Source organism: Aedes albopictus, chromosome 1, assembly GCF_035046485.1.
Source record: "Aedes albopictus strain Foshan chromosome 1, AalbF5, whole genome shotgun sequence".
Taxonomy (NCBI): Eukaryota; Metazoa; Arthropoda; class Insecta; order Diptera; family Culicidae; genus Aedes; species Aedes albopictus.
Window position 1 is genome coordinate 82,644,411 of NC_085136.1, and position 21,903 is coordinate 82,666,313.

The 21,903-nt window shown below is 37.9% G+C and overlaps 2 protein-coding genes across 10 annotated transcripts in view; one reads left to right on the forward strand and one right to left on the reverse strand.

Annotated features, from left to right (window-relative positions):
• LOC115263576 (bromodomain-containing protein DDB_G0270170) overlaps positions 1 to 21,903 on the reverse strand; it is a 446,118-nt gene that overhangs the window by 76,623 nt on the left and 347,592 nt on the right. The window lies entirely within an intron of this gene.
• Positions 814 to 21,748, forward strand: LOC115267657 (uncharacterized). Its single transcript, XM_062844907.1, has 2 exons — positions 814 to 1,150; positions 8,764 to 21,748. The coding sequence occupies exon 2, from the start codon at positions 8,771 to 8,773 to the stop codon at positions 14,954 to 14,956; it is 6,186 nt and encodes a 2,061-aa protein (XP_062700891.1). The 5' UTR covers positions 814 to 1,150; positions 8,764 to 8,770; the 3' UTR covers positions 14,957 to 21,748.

Consider the following 21,903-nt stretch of genomic DNA (forward strand, 5'->3'; position numbering starts at 1 on the left):
CTACATGTATTAAATTTTAGTGCGTATTGAAGACAGCGTAGCCATTTAAATCCTGCAAAAAAACTATCGAACTGTCAAACATAAGCATGCTTGGGAGAGGGGTCTCCAGTTAGCCTAGTGGTTATGGGTATGGATCGCCAATCCGGAGACGGCGGGTTCGATTCCCGTTCCGGTCGGGAAAATTTTCTCGACTCTCTGGGCATAGTGTATCATTGTACTTGCCTCACAATGTACAAATTCATGCAATAATGGCAGGCAAAGGAAGCCCTTCAATTAATAACTGTGGAAGTGCTCTAAGAACACTATGTTGAAGAGAGGCAGGCCAAGTTCTAAAGCGAACGTTGAGCCATAAAGAAGAAGAAGAAGAAGGAGGGTGTGGAGTTTTTTTTTCAAACCCGACGCAAAATAACCATGGAAGTGTAAAATTTTAACTAGAGGTTAAACGAACAAGCGAATTGGTTCACAGCCTTGGTTACTAACCGCAAATTAGAAGATTATCGTTATCAGTCCGGGTAAATTATTGAACTTCTCCAACACTGCACAAGGGGGGTAGAGTTAAAATTCCAAGAAAAGATTTTCTACTGCGTATTTTGTAGCCAGTTGATAAGCTTCATAAGCCTACATATGATATCTAGCTGGAAAGAGAGATAGCGGTAAATGCGTGGATCGATAGGGTAAAAGCACTAGACTTTGCCAGCTCTTTAGTCTTCGCCCCTCCATACAAATCCCATTTTTTATGTATGAAGTGGCAAAGATTAGAGCATTATTTTAGGGGGGTGAAGTCTAGTGTTTTTACCCTACAAGATCTTTTTGTAATGTAAGCACTGTTAACTACCCAATCGTGTGGCAACTATGATAGTATGGCAACTATGCTCGTGAAACATTGAGTGGAGAAGCAAACTTTGCCCCATATGGAACGTAATGCCAGGCGAGAAGATAAGAGGAAAACAAATTGATAAGGCAAGATAAGATAGATCAAAATAATTTATCGATGAGTGTTTGGTTTGTATGGCAAGTGCCAGTTTTGTGAAGACTGTTGCAAAGAAAGTGTTTTTCGTACCGGACAGCAAAAAAAAAAAACTGGTGGAAAGTTCAGTCAATTGCGGTTCGAACACTACGTATTCAGCGTTGAAACTACACAATATTGCATGTAAGTATCCAGCAGTCCACGACAGCGAGAATATTATTTATCCCAGCGTTGTCATGCTGATCTATGTTAAGTCGCCGTTCACAGCAATGATTTTGCACCCGTTGGTTTGAACGGCATCTTATGCAAGCCAAAGAGGTTCATTTTTTATATGAACCTCTGGTGATCGAATGAGTGTAAGAAAAAACGTATTTCTTATAAATTCTTATTTACTGTTTAGTTTGATCGAAGACTACTTTATCAAGAAGACATGCAACTCTGTTATTTTCCGAGCCGGGCTTGGTGGTCTAGTGGCTACCGCTTCTGATTCGTATGCAGAAGGTCATGGGTTCAATCCCTGGCCCGTCCTTTTCATCCTACTTTGTATCTTTCTATCCACTTTCTTTCGCTCTCTCTTCTCTACATATACAACTCATGTATATTCATATGTTCATAGCCATCGCTAGAACCAGAAACGAATTGAAAAAAGTCGTTTCCCTCCCTTCCAACTTCTACTCACAGCACAGTGTATATATAACGCCTATAAGTTATGCAACCAAAGCGTGCTGTGCCGCTTGACCTTATTCACCTTATTCACCACACAATCTATCACGAACACTATAAATATCCCCTATCCATGGATCGCATCACCGACCCAACGGTGACTCCCAGATCTTCCATCCTTTCCGTCTAAAAATACCCCAGTCCGTGCGGGTTGTGGGGACGCAGAGTGCTCTCGGTCTCTAGTAGCAACAACCAGTACACTCTAACATTCCTTTCCCTTCCCAGCTGACTATAAGGACTTGGCCGGCGCCGTTATTGATCAAATATGCATGAGCTGCTAAAATTGCACTTTGAGAATAAGTGGAATGTCCCAGCCTCTTATTCAGTTGGATCTCAGTGCAATTGGTACCAGTTCAGATCAATCACGGAGGAGCAACCATTGACATGTATAGTCAGAATTGATCGATCGTTGATCGTTAAAAGACATGCAACTCTGTTATTTTCCCATACTAACGGCAAGCGTCACCAACGGCACCACCGCCTGGTGAGCTAAACAGATCGAAAAATGAGTGTAAAATTCCGCGACATATGATGCACATAATTGGAGCGTGGGATATCACAGAAGTTTACATTACATATCATGTAAAAGTCATAAAATATCATGTAAACTTCCATTATATGTCATGTAATTCAGCATGACTGAGTGTTTACATGACATTCGAATAAACTAGATAGTTCACCCAAAACCCTCACGCAGTTTTGCACACCGTCCATCGTTGGTTTAATCAGTCTAGTCAGCTTCCCAGGAAAGCCGTTTTCGTCCATGATTCTCCATAGCTCTGCGCGGGCGATACTGTCGTATGCCGCTTTGAAGTCGATGAACAGGTTGGTGCGTTGGGACCTGGTATTCATGGCATTTCTGGAGGATTTTCCGTACGGTAAAGATCTGGTCCGTTGTCGACCGGCCGTCGATCAAGCCGGCCTGATAACTTCCCACGAACTCATTTGTTTTAGGTGACAGACGACGGAAGATGATCTGGGATAGCACTTTGTAGGCAGCATTCAAAATAGTGATCGCCCTGAAGTTCTCACATTCCAAATGGTCGCCTTTGTTGTGAATGGGGCAGATTACCCCTTCCTTCCACTCAGGGCTGGCATTTGCTCACTCACTGCGCGCAATGCGCAGTTTTCAAACGCAAAGCTCAAAGAGCAGGTGGCTACGCAATGAGAAATGAAAAGAACGCAGCGAGCAAACTCACACGCAGAGAGCAGTTTGCCATTACACACTGCGTTATTTGTTCTGCTCACTGTGAAAGAGTGTGAAAGTAAAATGACAATGAGTGAGGCGAAACGAAGTGAAATCAGAGACAAACAGACGTAACACTGTCGAAATTTGCTTCCTATATTTGTCAAGATCCTGATTACTTTGAAAATTGATGTTTTCGGTAAAGTTGTTAGGCTGATCAAGGGCCTAAAGGTTATGGATCGTTTGATTCAGTATTCCACCACCAGGTGGTGCTAGAGGTCAAACAAATTTTATATTTCATATATCTCAGGACTCTGATCAGTTAGAAAGTTGGTGTCTTCGGCAATGTTGTTTGGTAAGTCAAAGGCTCAAAGTAAATGGACCACTTGTTTCGAAGCTCCGCCACTAGGCGGCGCTAATTACACATTTGCAAGATCATGCAAATGATTGATTTTTTAAATTAAGTATTCAACATGCTGTAATTTTGTTTTCTTTGAACATATTCAAGTTAAGTCAAATGTTTTACAAAGACCAATATGTTAGCCGTAAATGTGCAAAATTTCATTTCATTCGGTTCACTAAATTCTGAGATATAGTAGTTTAATGAAAAATACTCAAATATGAATCATTTAACTAGAATCGCTCCAACTTCATGTAAAATTATCCAATCAAGCCTAAATTTGTACCATTTACTGCTAACTAGTTGTGCAATAAGCGATAAAAATTTGAGAATTTTTGGTGCACTCTATACAAAGTTACAGATTGCTGAATATTTTTGCGATAATTAATGAAAGTTGCATGCTTCTTCTATTTGATAACTAGCGCCACCTACTGGCAGAATATTGAAACAATTTACCAATCAACTGAAAGGCCTTAACCAACCAAACAACATTGCCGAAGACACCATCTTTCTAAGTGATCAGAACCCTGAAATATATAAAATATAAATTTTGTTTGCTCTGTAGCGCCACCTAGTGGAGGAATTTTTAATCAAACGAATCATAAATCAGGCCAAACATTTCAATAGGTCCTATCTGCATTTGAGAGGCTCTCTTTGTTCACTTTCTCTTTCAATTATTGCACTGTAATGGTACACTTTTCAACTACTTTTGCAGTACAAATCAAAAGACGATTGTTTTGACCATCGTTCAATGCAAGGAGACAATCAAAATACAAATAAACAGCTGAGATATTTACGAAAGAGAGGGAAACCAAAGAGAGCCTCTCTTGTGCAGATAGGACCTTTAGACATGTTTGGCCAGAATTGGTAAGTTCTTAACCAGTCAAATATTTTTTCCGAAGACATCAACTCTCGAAGTTATTACGATCATGAGATATTTGGTATGAAAAATTCGTCTGTATTACGTCTGTTTGTCTCTGACAAAACAGAAATCACAGACAACAAGATGTGACACTTGTGTAAATGTCATACCGTATATCTCAGCACCATGATTACTTAGATAGTTAGTGTGTTTGACAAAGTTGTTAGAATAGTCAAGGTCTTGCTAGTGATAAGCCGTTTGATTATAAATACCTCCACTAGGTGGCGATAGCGATCAAGCAAATTTTATATTCCATATATCTCAGGACTCTGATCACTTAGAAAGACGGTGTCTTCGGCAATGTTGTTTGGTTGGCTAAGGCCTCTCCGTTGATTGGTAAATTGTTTCAATATTCTACCAGTTGGTGGCGCTAGTTAAAAATGAGTAGAAGCATGCAACTTTAATTATTTATCGCAAAAATATTCAGCAAGCTGTAACTTTTTATGAAGTGCACCAAAAATTCTCAAATTTTCATCGCTTTTTGCACAACTAGTTAGCTCTAAATGGTACAAATTTGGGCTTGATTGGATAATTTTACATGAAGTTAGAGCGATTCTAGTTAAATGATTCATATTTGAGTAATTTTCATTAAACTACTATATCTCAGAATTTAGTGAACCGAATGAAATGAAATTTTGCACATTTACGGCTAACATATTGGTCTTTGTAAAACATTTGACTTAACTTGAATATGTTCAAAGAAAACAAAATTACAGCATGTTGAATACTTAATGAAAAAAATCAATCATTTCTATGATCTTGCAAATGTGTAACTAGCGCCGCCTAGTGGCAAAATTTCGAAACAAATTGTCCATGAACTGTAAGCCCTTGACAACACCAAACAATAATGCCGAAGACACCATCTTTCTAATTGATCAGAGTCCTGAGATATATGAAATATAAAATTTGTTCGATCACTAGCGCCGCCTAATGGAAGAATTCCGAATCAAACTACCCATTACCAGAAGGTCCTTGACCAGCCTAATAATTATGCCGAAAACACCAACTCTGTAAGTTGTCAGGATCCTGAGATATATAGGAAGAAATTTTCGTCAGTGTTACGTTCGTTTGTCTGTGATTTCAGTCATACCAACTGCGCAATGAGCAGCGCAATGAGTATGCGTGCATCATGTGTCCTTTACTCTTTGCGTGAAACAGATACATTACGCACTGCGCCAAAACGCAGTGCGCCTCAAAGAGCAAAAGATCCGTGAGAATGAGCATCCGTACGCAGCACATTCGTTTGTATTGAATGCGCGCAGCCAGTGGCTCACTGCGTTTTTACAATTTGATGAGAATTCCAGCCCTGCCACTCCTCCGGTAGCTGTTCGGTTTCCCAGATCCTGACTATCAGCCGATGCAAACAGGTGGCCAACTTTTCTGGGCCCACTTGATGAGTTCAGTTGCGATACCATCCTTACCAGCTGCTTTGTTGTTTTTGAGCTGGTGAATGGCATCCTTAACTTCCCTCAGCCTGGGAGTTGGTTCATTTCCGTCCTCCGCTGCACTGGCGTCGTCGTTTCTTCCGTTGCCGTGAGCTCCGTGCCTACGTTCTCCACGCCGTTCAGGTGCTGATCGAAGTGCTGCTTCCACCTTTCGATCCCCTCACGTCCGTCCGTCAAGAGGCCTCCGTCTTTATCCCTGCATATTTCGGCTCGCGGCACGAAGCCGTTGCGGGATGCGTTGAGCTTCTGATAGAACTTCCGTGTTTCTTGGGAACGGCACAGCAGTTCCATTTCTTCACACTCCGCTTCTTCCAGGCGGCGCTTTTTCTCCCGAAAGAGGCGGGTCTGCTGTTTCCGCTTCTGTTTATAACGTTCCACGTTCTGTCGAGTCCCTTGCTGCAGCATTACCGCCCTCGCTGCATTCTTCTCCTCCAAAACCGTTCTGCACTCTTCGTCGAACCATTCGTTCCGTCGATTCCGTTCCACGTACCCGATGGTGTTCTCGGCTGCGTCGTTGATAGCCGTTGGTCTCGGTTCGTATTATTCTGTTGCTGATTTTCCGTTACAATGGTTTTTTACGGCTGGCTCGTAGGGCCTGACACCAACCCCCTACTTTCCGGAGGACCATAGTGCACAGTTGAGCTTAGAGTCCTTCCCTGGCACTCGGACGTAGATCAGCCACCCCTAACATGGGGATCAGACGCTGTTGTGAGCCGCTCCTCCTGGAGAACAGACGCTCAGGTTTGCCGAAGCAAACCCCCCCTCCTTCCCTGTCAGCCTACGACCAAAGTTCCCACCGGAGTTGGTTACCCGATCTTCCCTAAGGTTGCTCCTAGTTTCCGGCCGGTACCGCGTGGAGGTAGGGATAGGATTTGCTGGGCAGAGGCTAGTGGATCACAATGGGATCTGAATTGCGCAGCATACCCAGCCTTTACCGTGCCAACGATATCATATATCAGTTTAACCTGAGAGAGAGGAGACAGCTCACTGATAGACACGATGTTTGCATGTCTTCTTCTTACTTCTTGTCAGTGCTGAAACATTCATTTCGTCATATCTAAATTGAATCACCTACAGCTCATTTTTGAAGCTGAATCTGAGAATATGGTATATGAAAAACTTGTGCGGCTAGATCAGTTCTGCAAGAAAGTCACGGAAAAACCATTATTTTTCTGATATTTAAGGTAAATGTCACGGACTACCTTCGAAAAATGCCAATGATATTCACGGTGAATATCATTTGGCATTTTTCAAAGGTAGTCCGTGACATTTAGCTTAAATATTCGAAAAATAACGGTTTTCCGCCGTGACTTTCTTGCAGAACTGATCTAGCCACACAAGTTTTTCATATACCATATTCTCAGGTTCAGCTTCTAAGATGAGCTGTATGTGATTGAATTTAGATATGACGAAATGAAATTTTCAGCACTGCTTCTTGTTTCAACTTTGTGCGCCGCACAATGGCTTGAAAACATATTATTGGTCAAAAATTATTCGCATATTGAGTTTGTTGCGACAGAGCATGGAAAATAAATGGATTCATTGCGCTGCTCGAGGAAAATTGATCATCAATATTTAATCTTTTTGAATTGCAACAAACATAGCGGAATTTTAATAAGATCTTTTGGATATTTGGCCACTCAACACCATCAATGTGCGATTTTCAGCTCGGTTCGTGGTGACAGTTTGAGACAGGTCCTCCTTGACATTAAGTAGCATGCAATCGAAGCCAGCTGTCTCCTCTCTCTCAGAGTTTAACCGTGTATCGTTTTCTTATTATACGTGTTATTTAAAACTGGATTATTAATTAATGATACGACAAACCGTATTGATGCCCAAGTAGCACTTCGATGCCATTTTTAGATGCCCCAACTCCCTCTTGTAAGATTTTTTGTATGAAAAACCAAATATTTTGTGTGGCGCGTAAGATTTTTCAAACCCCCCTTCCTCTCCCCATAAACTCTTACGTAACTAATGGACAGCCCCTTACGAAATATTTTAGAAAAATAATAAAGATTGCATAGACATTTCACTTCAGACTACTCGTAACTGTTCTATATTTGCAGTACGAATCTTGGTTGCTCAGACATCGTAATGCAACCTTTAGTTTGTAGAAGCTACATTAATGTCACCACGGTAGCTTTCGTGTAATATGCTCCTGAACTGTCAAATTCGGGTTGAGTTACATTCTTGACATTATCCTGTTACATCGAAACCAAAAACCAAAACAAATGTGACTTTCGTTCAAAAATCGTACAACAAATTAGTACGATGTGCAAATGTATACGCTAAAATTTTCGAATTTTGAAAGCGCACGTGCTTTCTGCTAGTAAATTTGACAATTTCACCAGAAAAATACAATTTCCAGTTAATTTTAGGACGGTGCACTAATGAAAACACATTGTCATGTTTTTGATCCACCGTTTATCATTTTTCATAATTGTTTGAGTTTGAGTTTATTTTTCTATTGCTGCGGAAGCAAACTATATTACACATTGATTCGTTACCATCTGAACTGGTTATGCGACGAACGACATGTTGCACCTTCTGCGCTTTTTCGGTGACATAGCTGTAGAAATCGAATCAGGATTCGAAGGTTGTTCACAGTACTCCTCACCAAACCAGATCAGTACACGCGAGTAGTTCAAATGTATTAATGTTTTCAATCTATAGTGAGTACTGAGTGGTTAGGTGAGATTATGAAAGCAAAGAGAGAATTCCCAAGCTGGATAAAGAACGTTTGAAGGTCTCAATTGTTGCATGCTATGCCCGTTGGTCTTACAGTTGGAAAAGGTAAGCATCCATGAGCCACCGACAGAAGCCGCAGTTTTAAGTGGCAAGATGGATTCGGCTGGTGCCCAGAAGCACTGGATTCCGCTGCTGATAAAGACACAAAAATGTGCACTTTCGTTGGATTTATGATTTATGATTTTGATCAGGGCGGTAAGTTTGAAACACTGATCTTTACCTGGATTTTTATTCATCCCATTCATCGGCGAAAAAATACATCAGGAGTTTGGATAAATACGACCGATCGCTACCACACCTTTTACCTTTTTCCGGTGTGATGGTAAAACAAAGATGCTGAATGATTTAGTAATTCTTTTTTTTTCATTTCAGATCCAGAATGGCATACCCGAAACTCATTGATCCGGAAATTACACCACTTGTGGTGTACGAAAGCAGCATCAAGTCTGGAACACATGGTGATGTGTACCAAAAGCAGTTAGCCCAACTTCTTTTGCTTAGACTGGCACGAGAAGGGAAGGATTTCAACTTGGCTTACGAACTGACACTCGCGGATAAGTTTGATGACGTGGTACTGTACGATAAGGTAGCCAAGCAATGGACTTTTCTACAATCAAAACATGCCGACGGCAAAGATTCAAGGATAGATCTCAATGGCTTGCTTCCAAAAGCGAATCGGGAGAAAGGAGATTTCAGTTTGTACAAATATTTCACTTCGTACATGATAATTCGAAACAGGTTCAAAGGCAAAACCAACTTTGTGTTGTTCACCAACAAAAAACTAGATGAAAAGTTGAAAACTGCTGAAGATTACGTGACAATCAAGAATCGATATGTAGATGAATATCTTCGCTTTACATCTGATGGAGCAACCCAAAAGTTACTTATACCGAGTGAAACTACAATACAATCAATCGTGGAATACACCAACAAAGATTTATATTCCCTAAACGACGCTATTAAGCAACTTTTCACTAAAGGAATCATTGCCGATCAACTTATAAAGTACAAAGCATATTTGAAAGATGTTTTGAAGGAGTCGGGAAACAATCAAATAAGATTCACAGAAACATTTGACGAATCACTGATTTTTATTTCTGAATTGTACAAAGAGCTTCAATCAGAGCTACAGCATTTTAAACCTATTGGTAAACCACTAGAACTCGATATCAAAGGTATAGAATATGGTGCTAAAAATTTTCTATCAGTGGATCTCAAACATCTAGCTGATGCCATCGGAAATCTTTTTCGCAACGGGGTTGTATCTGATTATTTGAAAAAGTACGAAGATCTTCTAGGTTTGATCTTGACAACGACTGCACATGGCCAGCTAACATTCAAAGAAACATTCAATAATGATGTAGTCCCTAAAGCTGAATTGTATAGAATGCTGAAAGCTGAATTGAGTGACATGGATAAAGTGGTTACATTGAAGCAGAAATTTTTTGATGGAAGGGATTTACGGACCAAACACCATTCAGTATTGTTCTATGCGGAGGCATCTGATGTGAGACAATTTTTTGAGCTACTCGCTTTATCTGTGGATCAACCGGATGAATTGGAACCATTCATCATCGACGAATTGAACCTATGGATGAGAATGTGGGTGCAACCTGATGTTTTAGGTAAGCTGACCGAATACCATTATAAAGATGCTGTGAAGGATTTAGATGATCATTTTGAAGCAACACTAAAAAGCGAACAAGGTAATTCCAAACCATATTTAAATCAGCAATATGTTTCGCAGTATTGCAGCAAGTTACGGCTGAGAATCGCAGAATCGTATCCAGAATTGAATGATACGAATCTGTTATATATTACCAGAATGATAAAATTTGAAAATGAGGTTATCGACGAACCACAATTTTTAAAAGCTCCTCAATGTGATGGATGCACAACAGCTGTCTTAAGTCCTAATTCAGAAGAATCTTGTTCTTTCGATGACAATACACCAGAAAATGAACATGGAATGGACGATAGGGTATCTCTATCTAACAAAACTTGTGAGGAAATGACAGATGGTGAATTTGCTGCAAATCTGAGGTTAAAGTTTTCACAGTATCAGTGTTTAGTTTTGACGGCGGACCCTGGGGTAGGTAAAACGAAACTTCTTCAATACCTTGCCTTTGAACTTCAAAAACTGAAGTCAGGAACTGTTTACCTATTTTACTTAAACAGACTACAATATTCTACGGAAGCTTTCGTCAATGAAGCATCATTGAATATCTTTAAAACTGTGTTATCTGACAAGAATATTAGGCTGATACAGAACGCTTTGGGAAATAAGTCTGATGAACCTATTATAATACTGTTTGATGGGTATGACGAAATACATAAGAAAAATATTGAAAAAATAAATAGACTGTTAGTATTATTGTTCACATCAAAACAAATTCAGATTATCATTAGTGTAAGAAATTATGAGAAAAATCCACTGCAAGAGTTTTTCGAAGAATTTAAGATTAATGTCGGATACTTTTTTTTAGAGGCGTTCAGCAAGGAAAACATTATTGAATACCTCACACAGTCTTGGAAAGAAAAACAAGAGAGTGGTGAGGATTTCAAATTTTACACATATTCTAAATTCTTGGTTGATAAATTCTATAGCTTGTGCAGAGTTCCATTGATGGTTGAAATGATGTCGAAAATATACAAACAGCGTTTTGAACAATTCAAAGAAACAAGTATGATCGATGAACAAGATGAAATAAGCTATTTAGAAAAGGAGTTTTACGAAGTTGAACACATTTACGAAATGTTCATAGAAAATTGTTTACTAGTAAAAATAGAGGATGCTTGTCATGGCATTGGCAAAGTCGATACGAATAAACAAATTTTTGATGGATTTCATCTTGATCATCAACTGCTAGCAATAGAGTTTCTTGATGTTGGTGAGCTTAAACTTATCCTAAAAAACCCAAAATACATGAAAAAATGGGACTATATTCTGAAAAATCAACAAAACCAGTTTGAAAAATCAATTTTACTGAATTTTGTTGACGGTAAATTTTCGTTTTCTCATCATTCTTATGCTGAGTATTTTGTTGCGACATTTCTGTGGGATCATTTCATTAACTTGAAGAACATTATTAAAAATATTTTGAGCGTGAAACAGGGAATAAGACAATTTTTCATTAGAATTATTGAAAAAAATATCAAATTGTTTGTAACGAAAATCGCACAAGAGACGTCCTTCGATTTTAAAGATGTCGTTTTTTGGGCTTGTGAAAGTAATGCTGTAGAGTTGTTGAAATATGTTCTTTCAAAAAAATTTCTGTTCAGGCCAAGTGAGGTCCAAATGCTTCAAACTGCCATTAAAAACGGCAGTGACAAAATATGTTCCTATTTGATCGATGACTGTAAAGTACATCCCGATGTTAAGTATGGTGGTCTAACTCCTTTACATTCGGCCATAAAATGCGGACATATTTATTTAGTACAATTATTGCTAGGAAAAGGAGCTGACTTAAACATTCGAAACACAGAGGGATGGGCAGCCCTACATTATGCGGTTCATCACAAACAGATGGCTATTTCAAATTTTTTGATCGATAAAGGCACAAACATGAACTCCATAACCAAAAACAGATGGAATGCACTTCACATAGCTTGTAATAATGGTGATGCTGAAATGACGAGAATGCTAATACAAAAAGGCATACGGTACAATGTAACGACAAACGAACGTAAAACTCCTCTGGATTTAGCTGTGATCGGAGGACACACAGAAGTTGTTAACATTTTAATTGAAAATTTGATTGAAAATCATCCTTTTCTCTGGAAAATTGACGATGCATTATGGACAGTTCTTCGTATTGGTTATGACTCTTTGAAGCAAATGCTAATAAGGCAAATTGACAAATTGCCTGCACTATCAATGTATTTAGTTGATCTTGACATTGTAGCTTGGGAAGGAATAATTAAAAAAGTTGGGAGATTGATAAACGATGGTGCCAATGTTAATGCGCAGAATAGTATAGGTTATACAGCTCTACATCTCAGTGCATCTGAAGGAAACTGTCGTGTTGTGGAGTTCCTGCTTGGTAAAGGTGCTGACGTAAACGCTGTTGACACAAATGATTCGATACCGCTTCATTTTGCATGCCAGAATGGTCATATAGAGGTTGTGATAATATTGATTAGGGAAAAAGCCAACATTGACGCATTGACTAAAAAAAAGTACACACCGCTTCATTGGGCATGTCACAATGGTCACAAAGAAGTTGTGAAAATATTAATTCGGGAAAAAGCCAACATTAACGCATTAACTGAAAAGAATTTCACACCGCTTCATCAGGCATGCCAAAGTGGTCATAAAGAGGTTGTAGAAATATTAATTCGGGAAAACGTCAACATCGACGCATTGACTGACGCAAATTGCACACCACTTCATTGGGCATGTCACAATGGCCACAAAGAAGTTGTGGAAATATTAATTCGGGAAAAAGCGAATATTGAAGCATTGACTGAAAAAAGGTACACACCGCTTCATTGTGCATGCCAAAATGGTCACAAAGAAGTTGTAGAAATATTGATTAGAGAAAAAGCCAACATTCATGCATTGGCTCACGAGAATTACACACCGCTCCATTGGGCATGTCACAATGGCCACAAAGAAGTTGTAGAAATATTAATTCGAGAAAAAGCGAACATTGAAGCATTGACTGAAAAACAGTACACACCGCTTCATTGTGCAAGCTATAATGGTCATAAAGAGATTGTGGATATATTGAATAGAGAAAAATCCAGAATAGGCGCGTTCATTCAGAAACAAAACACTCTGCTCCGTAAGGCATGCCAGAATGGGCATAAAGACGTTGTGGAAATATTGATTAGGGAAAAAGCCGACATAAACGCAATAAACCAAAACAAGGAAACACCGCTTCATTGGGCATGCCACAATGGTCATAAAGAGGTTGTGGAAATATTAATTAGGGAAAAAGCCAACATTAACGCATTGACAAACGAGAATTGCACACCGCTTCATTTTGCATGTCAAAATGGCCATATAGAGATTGTACAAATATTAATCAGGGAAAAAGCCAACATTAACGCATTGACTGACGCAAACTGCACACCGATTCACTGGGCATGCTACAATGGCCATAAAGAAGTTGTGGAATTATTAATTCGGGAAAAAGCCAACATTAACGCATTGGCTGAACAGAGGTACACACCGCTCCATTTTGCATGCCAAAATGGTCACAAACAGATTGTGGAAATATTAATTAGGGAAAAAACCAACATTGAAGCATTGGCTCACGAGAATTGCACACCGCTTCATTGGGCATGCCACAATGGCCACAAAGAAGTTGTGGAATTATTAATTAGGGAAAATGCCAACATTGAAGCATTGACTGAAAAAAAGTACACACCGCTTCATTGTGCATGCCAAAATGGTCATGAAGACGTTGTAAAAATTTTAATTCGGGAAAAAGCCAACATCGACGCATTGACTGACGAGAATTGCACACCGCTTCATTTGGGATTCCACAATGGTCATACACAAGTGGTAGAGATATTAATGACAGAAAAAGCCAAAATTGACGCATTTATTCAGAAAACACTTCTTCATTTGGCGTGCCAGAATGGGCATAAAGAGGTTGTGGAATTATTTATTAGGGAAAAAGCCGATATCGACGCATTGACTGGCGCGAGTTACACACCGCTTCATTGGGCTGGCCATAATGGTCAAGAACAGATGAAGGAAATATTATTGAGAGAAAAGGCCAAAATTGACGCTTTTGTTCATAAACAAAACACACTGCTTCATTTGGCATGCCAAAATGGTCATAAAGAGATTGTGGAAATAATAATTGGGGAAAATGCCAACATTAATGCAATGAATGAAAATAACTATACACCGCTTCATTTGGCGTGTCAGAATGGTCATAAAGATGTTGTAGAAATATTAATTAGGGAAAAAGCCAACATAAACGCCATGAATAAGAGAAAGGACACACCGCTTCATTGGGCATGCCACAATGGTCATAATGAGGTTGTGGAAATATTAATTAGGGAAAATGCCAATATTGACGCATTGACTAACGAGAATTGCACACCGCTTCATTTTGCATGCCAGAATGGTCATATAGAGGTTGTGAAAATATTGATTAGGGAAAAAGCCAACATTGACGCATTGTCTGACGCGAGTTGTACTCCGCTTCATTGGGCATGCTACAATGGTCATAAAGAAGTTGTGGAATTATTAATTATGGAAAAAGCCAACATTAACGCATTGACTGAACAGAAGTACACACCGCTCCATTTTGCATGCCAAAATGGCCATAAAGATGTTGTGGAAATAATGATTAGCGAAAAAGCCAACATTGACGCATTGGCACACGAGAATTGCACACCGCTTCATTGGGCATGTCACAATGGTCATAAAGAGGTTGTGGAAATATTAATTAGGGAAAAATCCGATATTGAAGCATTGACTGAGAAAAATTACACACCGCTTCATTGTGCACTCAAAAATGGTCATAAAGAGGTTGTGGAAATATTAATGCGGGAAAAAGCCAAAAATGAGGTATTGAGTGCCTTTAAGGACGATCGTCCATAAATCCCAATTTAACATTGAACCACAACTCAAATCTCAAGATTTAACCAACCAATGACAGTGTAATTTTTATGTTGTTCTTGCTCATTTGTCATACGTTTAAAATAAGAAGATCCGGTGTGTTGGTGTCGGTATTTATGATATTTGCGCACTTAAAGTCGTGAGTATATGCAAAAGTCGGCCATTGTGGCGGCCATCTTGGGATTCTAACGAGGTTGTCACACCACATCATTGTGCATGTCCAAAGGGTCATTACAAGGTGGTGGAAATATTGATTAGGGAAAAAGACAGAACACCGCTCCATTTTGCATGTCATAAAGAAGTTAGGATAGCATATAGCATGGTGAAGCCGACCGCACATATTCGGAGTGTCAGATCCTGAGTTGGCTGTCGATAAAGGTGGTCAATGCGGCAGAAAAGTTTCCTGGGAGTTGACATACCTTTTATTGAACGACTTCTTTGTTTGACACCTGGTCAGGGCCTATTACGATCAACACGGATGGGGAGGAAACGTTGATTAGATATGTACTTAGAAAAATATCCAAAAACTTGCCCGAATAAAAACTAACCATAGGGTGTTTGGTGAAAATCATTCCTGCACCATACAGTGTACCAGCTACAATAAAGTGTATTGTAATGAAATGGTTCACTAAAAGCTTTGCACATTGTAGCTACTATACATTCACATTCGATTTTTATGTAACAGTATATTATACTGTTTTTCTTACGTTTGAACCATTCACTTTTCCGAAACATTATTTTTCCGTGCATTTTTAACTATTCAGTTTTAGATTTTTTTTTCCGTGCTTTGTTTTATTGATGTTTGTGCCTTTTTGATGCAAAGGAAAGAAAAGAGAAAAAAGCGAATAAGTTGAAACATCAATTTAAAGTTAAAAAAATGCTTAAATCAGTGGTAAACCAGATGTCCTAAGAACTGCCGATCCAAGAAATATGGTGGGCTAGGTATGTAGAGCGCGAAGTCAACCCGAAAAGACGCCGGTCAGATTACCGTAAATCACTGGATGAGTTCAACACTATTCTTTATGTATTTGCATTAAGGGGAGTTGTCTCCTCTTCTCTCATGTGAACTTGCCTTCGACCACAATCGAATCAAACTTTATCTTTGACGTAGAGCCATCGTTAACATATGGACTGGACTGAACGCTGAAATGGCTTCTATACACGGAGAGACGAAACTACCCAAAAGTGAGTTCTTTCCACCTAACTTCGGGGTTGCGTGCATCAAGCCAATTTTGAGTTGATAGAATCGATGTTTATGTTAGGTTGTTCCCGCTTGCTTCCACGTGAAAAAAAATACCTAATTTTAAGTTTTTTTCACTCAACCGAAATTTCGACTAGGTTGAATTTACTCAAATTTGAGCACTGTTATAGAAACTCAGTGTTGGGTTGACGCACTGAACTGCAAAAGTTGGTCTGTTTTCTCTTCACTCCCTGACAACGATAGAAAAAGCGCATGAAAAGGGAGAGGAAAAAGAACTCAAATTTGAGTTTCAAAGTACTAGTTTTGAGTTTTCCAGTTTCTCCGTGTAAAGGTTCGTCTGCGGGTTCGCTTTTCAACCTAACTTATATTTGAATCGAACTTGACAGTTTTCTCATGAGTTGTTATGTATTTCAAACTTTAGTCAAACTGGTGCCTCAATATTGCAGTAACGGTTAAGCACGCTGTAATGATACTTATGTACCTCGTCACCCACTTCATGCAATTACATTAGTGGTCTAATAACACTTAGCGCGCTCGGCATAGTTCCATCATGCCACTCAAAGTGTTGGCGCTAATAATGTTTAGTTTGCAAAACCCGGTTATCTGGCTGGTGGGGCATGGGGGCCTAAGCTTCAACTGTTAATGCAATCAGAGACTACTCAGACTTAGACGTGGGCGATCCTTTATTTGAAGGGTTATTCAAAGCGCTCTGGGGAAATCCCAAAGCGTATTCTAATAAATCTAGTAAGCCTAAGATGCTATTAACTGGAGGAAAATGATAAGATAATATAACATTATATGGTTTATGTAATGTAAAACAATACAACATAACAAAAGAGAACCATTCCTAAATTATTTGAATAAATGCATAACCAGTAGGGTGTCCCAAAATAGAAAAAGTGTCAAAAAGTTAACTTGCTCACCCTTAGAATGATAGATTAGGGTCCGAGCAGCAATAGTTCCATACATGGAAACTCAATCAAAAAATATTTAGAGGTTGCACGCATCGATTTTATGTAAAATGGACGATTTTTGGTATTTTTACCAAAAAAATGCTAATATGAGTTGAAAAATAAAAGAAATAAAAGCCATCAATCAAAGTAAAGCGTAGTTCTGGGTCCCGCAAACAAAGTTTGGAGGGAGTTTAGGTCATCAAAGCTGATTTTATATATTTGGCAAAGGTTAAAATATCAAAAAATCGCGATTTTTTTCATCAAATTTTTCAAAAATGCTCAACTTATAAGGATTTTAAAATTTTTCCTGCGATTCACAATTCCCTTATTTTATAGCAAATTTTGTGTAGATTATTTCGGCTGAAGACAGTTTTGAGCTATCTCCTTCATGAGCTGAGATATCGGTATAATAATGATAACACAATCAATGAAAAAAACATGTTTTCTTACGTTAGTCGATTTTGTTCACTAGTTTTCATGACTACCATGCAATTAAAACAACACACGACAAATTTTAGACATTATAGAACGTGCAAGTGTACATTTTTGAAGAATTTCAGGAATTATTGGATTGCTTTGATCATTACTGATTCATACTGCATGACAGTAACAATATGTAAATGTTTTGAGAGTTAAGGTGACTTGGTGCATCACAGAATTTTCATAGGAATCATTGACTTTTTAATTTTCAATGATTGTTTGCCTCGCGTTTTTGAAGTGATAAAAAACGGACAATTCTGCAGTCACGCAGTAGAAAAAGTATCATCACACTCACCACGAGTGAGCATATGGGATGATACATTTTCATCCGAATTTGCGCTTTGGTAACTGAGTTTTATCACTTTGAAATTTCGAGCGAGATTTCAATGATGCTGATGACGCACTACGCGTCGTTAATCATCGTTTTATATCTACACATACTGAACATAACTTTTCACACCCGCTTTGTGAACACGAAAAGATTTTTTTCTGAGATTTTATCTGTTGATCAGATAACAGTAGGAAGCCACCGATTCAAAACTTGTAATTTTAGTTGAAAGTTATGTTTTAACAAGTAAGCAGCGCAGCAGAAAGATTTCAACATTGGCATTTCTTAGGTTAACACCTCTTGTAACACATAAGGCTAGTCACTAAGTTTTATTTATTTGTTTTTTTTTAATAGTGGAATCTAAACATCCTGATGCTTTCTGAAATCCAACCCTAGCTGCAAATATGTGCGCTAATGGTTTGCTTTTAAAGTCAAATTATATAATAGAAATCAATATTGTGTAAAGAATTAGATTTAGTCAAAAATTGGCGAATAAAAAGAAGAAATACTATCCTTATATTCATGAAAATACCTGAATTTTCATGCACATATTTAATTTTTTATGTCGATTGGCTGGAACTATAAAACTATATTTTTCTTTCTAACAGTTTTTATTAGCTATTTTATTTTCATTTTAGTTGTTTTCAATGTTAGAGCATTAGTTCTGGTATAACTAGAAAGAACCTATATGTATGCTTAACAAGAGCACCAAAATCTATTTGAAAAAGGTAAACATTGTTGAGCGATCTACACATCACTCAAAATATATCATAGAACTTCACATATGGAATTTGATTGTCTGACTTGCGATCACTTATATTATTGAAATATCGCAGCGAGCCACTTTTTTAGTCTTTCTTTGAACCGGTAAGCACAATCAATGTAAAATTATCAAAGTAACCCAATTATTTCTGAAAATCTTAAAAAATGTATACTTGCATAACATAACATGTCAAAAACTTGTTATTTGCTTTTTTGCATGGTAGTCATAGAAACTAATGAACAAAACAAATAACACAAGAAAATCTGATTTTTTTCATTGATTGTGTTATCATTATTATGCCGATATCTCAACTCATGAAGGAGATATCTCAAAACTGTCTTCAGCCGAAATAATCTACACAAAATTTGCTATAAAATAAGGGAATTGTGAATCGCAGAAAAAAAATTTAAAAATGGGGTGGGACACTCAATTTCGTATTAGAAATATTAATGATATTAATGCCGATATTATAATTATTATCAAGTGCTCATTGATTTATTTTCCATTGTTTTAGCAATATATGTTTTAGCTGTCAATACGGTCAAAACAACACGTTTGAACTTTCTGGAGGATGGGAGGGGGGTTGGTATTGGTGGAGGTACCAAACAATTTTGAGGAGAATTACCGGTAAGGTTACGACGAGGAATCGATTTGGCACCTCCGTCAGCTTAATTTTGTGCAAGTCATTTAAATTTGACTCAGCTAGGGTGTTTTACATTTGGACATAACTCGGCCGATCCCACGGGAGTCGAGAAATATGCTTGTTGGGAGAAATTCCGCAGAACCGTAATAAGTTGATTTGATGCTTGTAGCTGATTTTAATCAACGTGTGCAGCCAGGGTGTTCTAGGTGATTGCAGAATCTATTTTCTGCTGAAATGAAATCTGGTGAGGCAGTTGATACACCTTGGGGATGAAAGGTATGTGATTGAACGGTATCTGGAGAACGAGGGAACTGTGGGAATTTTATTTCATGGTGCAAGATTATGTATTGTTTAACATACATTCATAATTAGGTATATATAATCTCAAGCTTATATTTCATAGTACATCCGTACCCTATCTATTTGTTGGGTAATACGACGGGGTGCCAGTCTAACGGTTACCGCTTCTGATTCACTTTCGGAAATAGGAATAAGTTCCACTAACACGCCCAGGTTCATCATCATCAGGAATAAGTCTAAAATTGAATGAAAAGTTTTCTTTGCGATAATTTATTAAGATAACACTTTAAGCTTACCTTCATATGACATTTTCATTGTGTATGAAAAATCACAGCAACCTTGATGTCCATCATCGATATTAATGAATTAATATGATATTAATCGAATATTAATGGATATTACTGCCAATATTAATGAGTGTCCCACCCCATGATTTAAAATCCTTATAAATTGAGCCTTTTTGGAAAATTTGGTGAAAAAAATCGCGTTTTTTTGATATTTTAACCTTTGCCAAATACATAAAATCAGTTTTGACGACCCAAACTCCCTCCAAACTTTGTTTGCGGGACCCAGAACTACGATTTACTTTGATTGATGACTTTTATTTCTTTTATTTTTCAACTCATATTAGCATTTTTTTGGTAAATATACCAAAAATCGTCCATTTTTCATAAAATCGATGCGTGCAACCTCTAAATATTTTTTGATTGAGTTTTCATGTATGGAACTATTGTTGCTAGGACTCTAATCTATCATTCTAAGGGTGAGCAAGTTAACTTTTTGACACTTTTTCTATTTTGGGGCACCCTAATAACCAGTAATAAAATAACAATTAAAAATAATTTATTTACGGTACATTTTATTGTTTGAAATAATTCATGTACCATATAATGTAAGGTATATTTGAACCCACGTATCAGAATTTAGAAAAATTCATTAACAATAAAATTTATGGTTTTGCAAATATATATATATGGAGAAACATATTTTTTATATTGTTACGATAGTTAACTTAACAACCTGTATTTGCAATTCACGTTATGGTGTCTACATTACCTCTTATTGTTTTTGTATTTTTTTACAATTGGGTTTTTAAATTAAGAAAAATGTTTTGATTTTTTGATTTTATACAAAAGAGCACTTTTTTCTGAACCACTATGATTTTTTTTTCAGATTTTTAGAACTTTATTTTGGTACCTAAAATCGATTTCGAAGAGATTTTTCGAAATCACCTTTTGACAGCTGGGCAACTGCTTGACAGCTCCGCCCAGTACAAAATGCGACGAGGGGTGATTCGACAAATCGCTCCCATACAAATTTCAAATTGATTTTTAAATAGGTTCCCGGGCACCAAAATTCATGAAAATTTGGATTTCGGCTCAGTTTTGCATGCAGATTCTGAATATGGAATTATCTCAACACCGTTAAAGAAGCCAATTGTGTCTATTGTAAAAATATGGTTCTATATAGTACTGCTACAACGTTCGGATTTTCTACTGTATTTTTTATTCGGGTGGGCTACCTTCATAGAGATCTGGACTTGGAATTTGAATGCTTTTCATGGCGAAAAGGCAGAAGTGTAGATATACATATATACATATATATAAATGAAAATTTAATTAATTTACCTGATTACACCTTATACAGTAATAATTACTGTGCCTTATAGAGCCTTTGGTGGAACAAACAGAAAATAGGTATGAAGAAAGAAGGGTATTGAGTTTGCCTTTATGAAACAAAAGTAGTACATGTTGAATGAAGAAAAACAACCTTACCATCCTATAAAAGTAAGCCGCCTTTGCAGCAGCTTGAGCATGGGCGTGTCGGCGGACCAGGGACATAGTAAGATCAAACACGCAGCGGAAACGGGAATTCCGAGATTAGAAAAATAAACTACGCGAAGACTCGAGTTCATTTGTTTGTTTTTATTTTACGAATGAAAAATACACTGTAGTGGTAAAAACGCTTCTCTCTTATAAAGCAATCGCTTGCTGATCAGGGGTGAATTCGCGCACAGGGATGTTGTGTGTAAAATTGTGTTTATGTAAGCAACAAATGTACCTCTCGAACATTGCAAAAACTTGAAATAAAATACTTCTCTGAGAATTTGTATCTTATTTGAACTAACACGAGACACATCCGAAATCGCCCTTAAATTCAAAATGTTCCAGAGAATTGTGAATTTCAGTGGATACAAGCTCATCGCTGTGCACATTGCGGATTTTGCGTGCACACCACACATGGTCGCTCCCTCCCACTGT

Excerpts from the sequence above, each read along its gene's own strand:
- LOC115267657 (XM_062844907.1), top strand. The coding sequence starts at position 8,771 with ATGGCATACCCGAAACTCATTGATCCGGAAATTACACCACTTGTGGTG.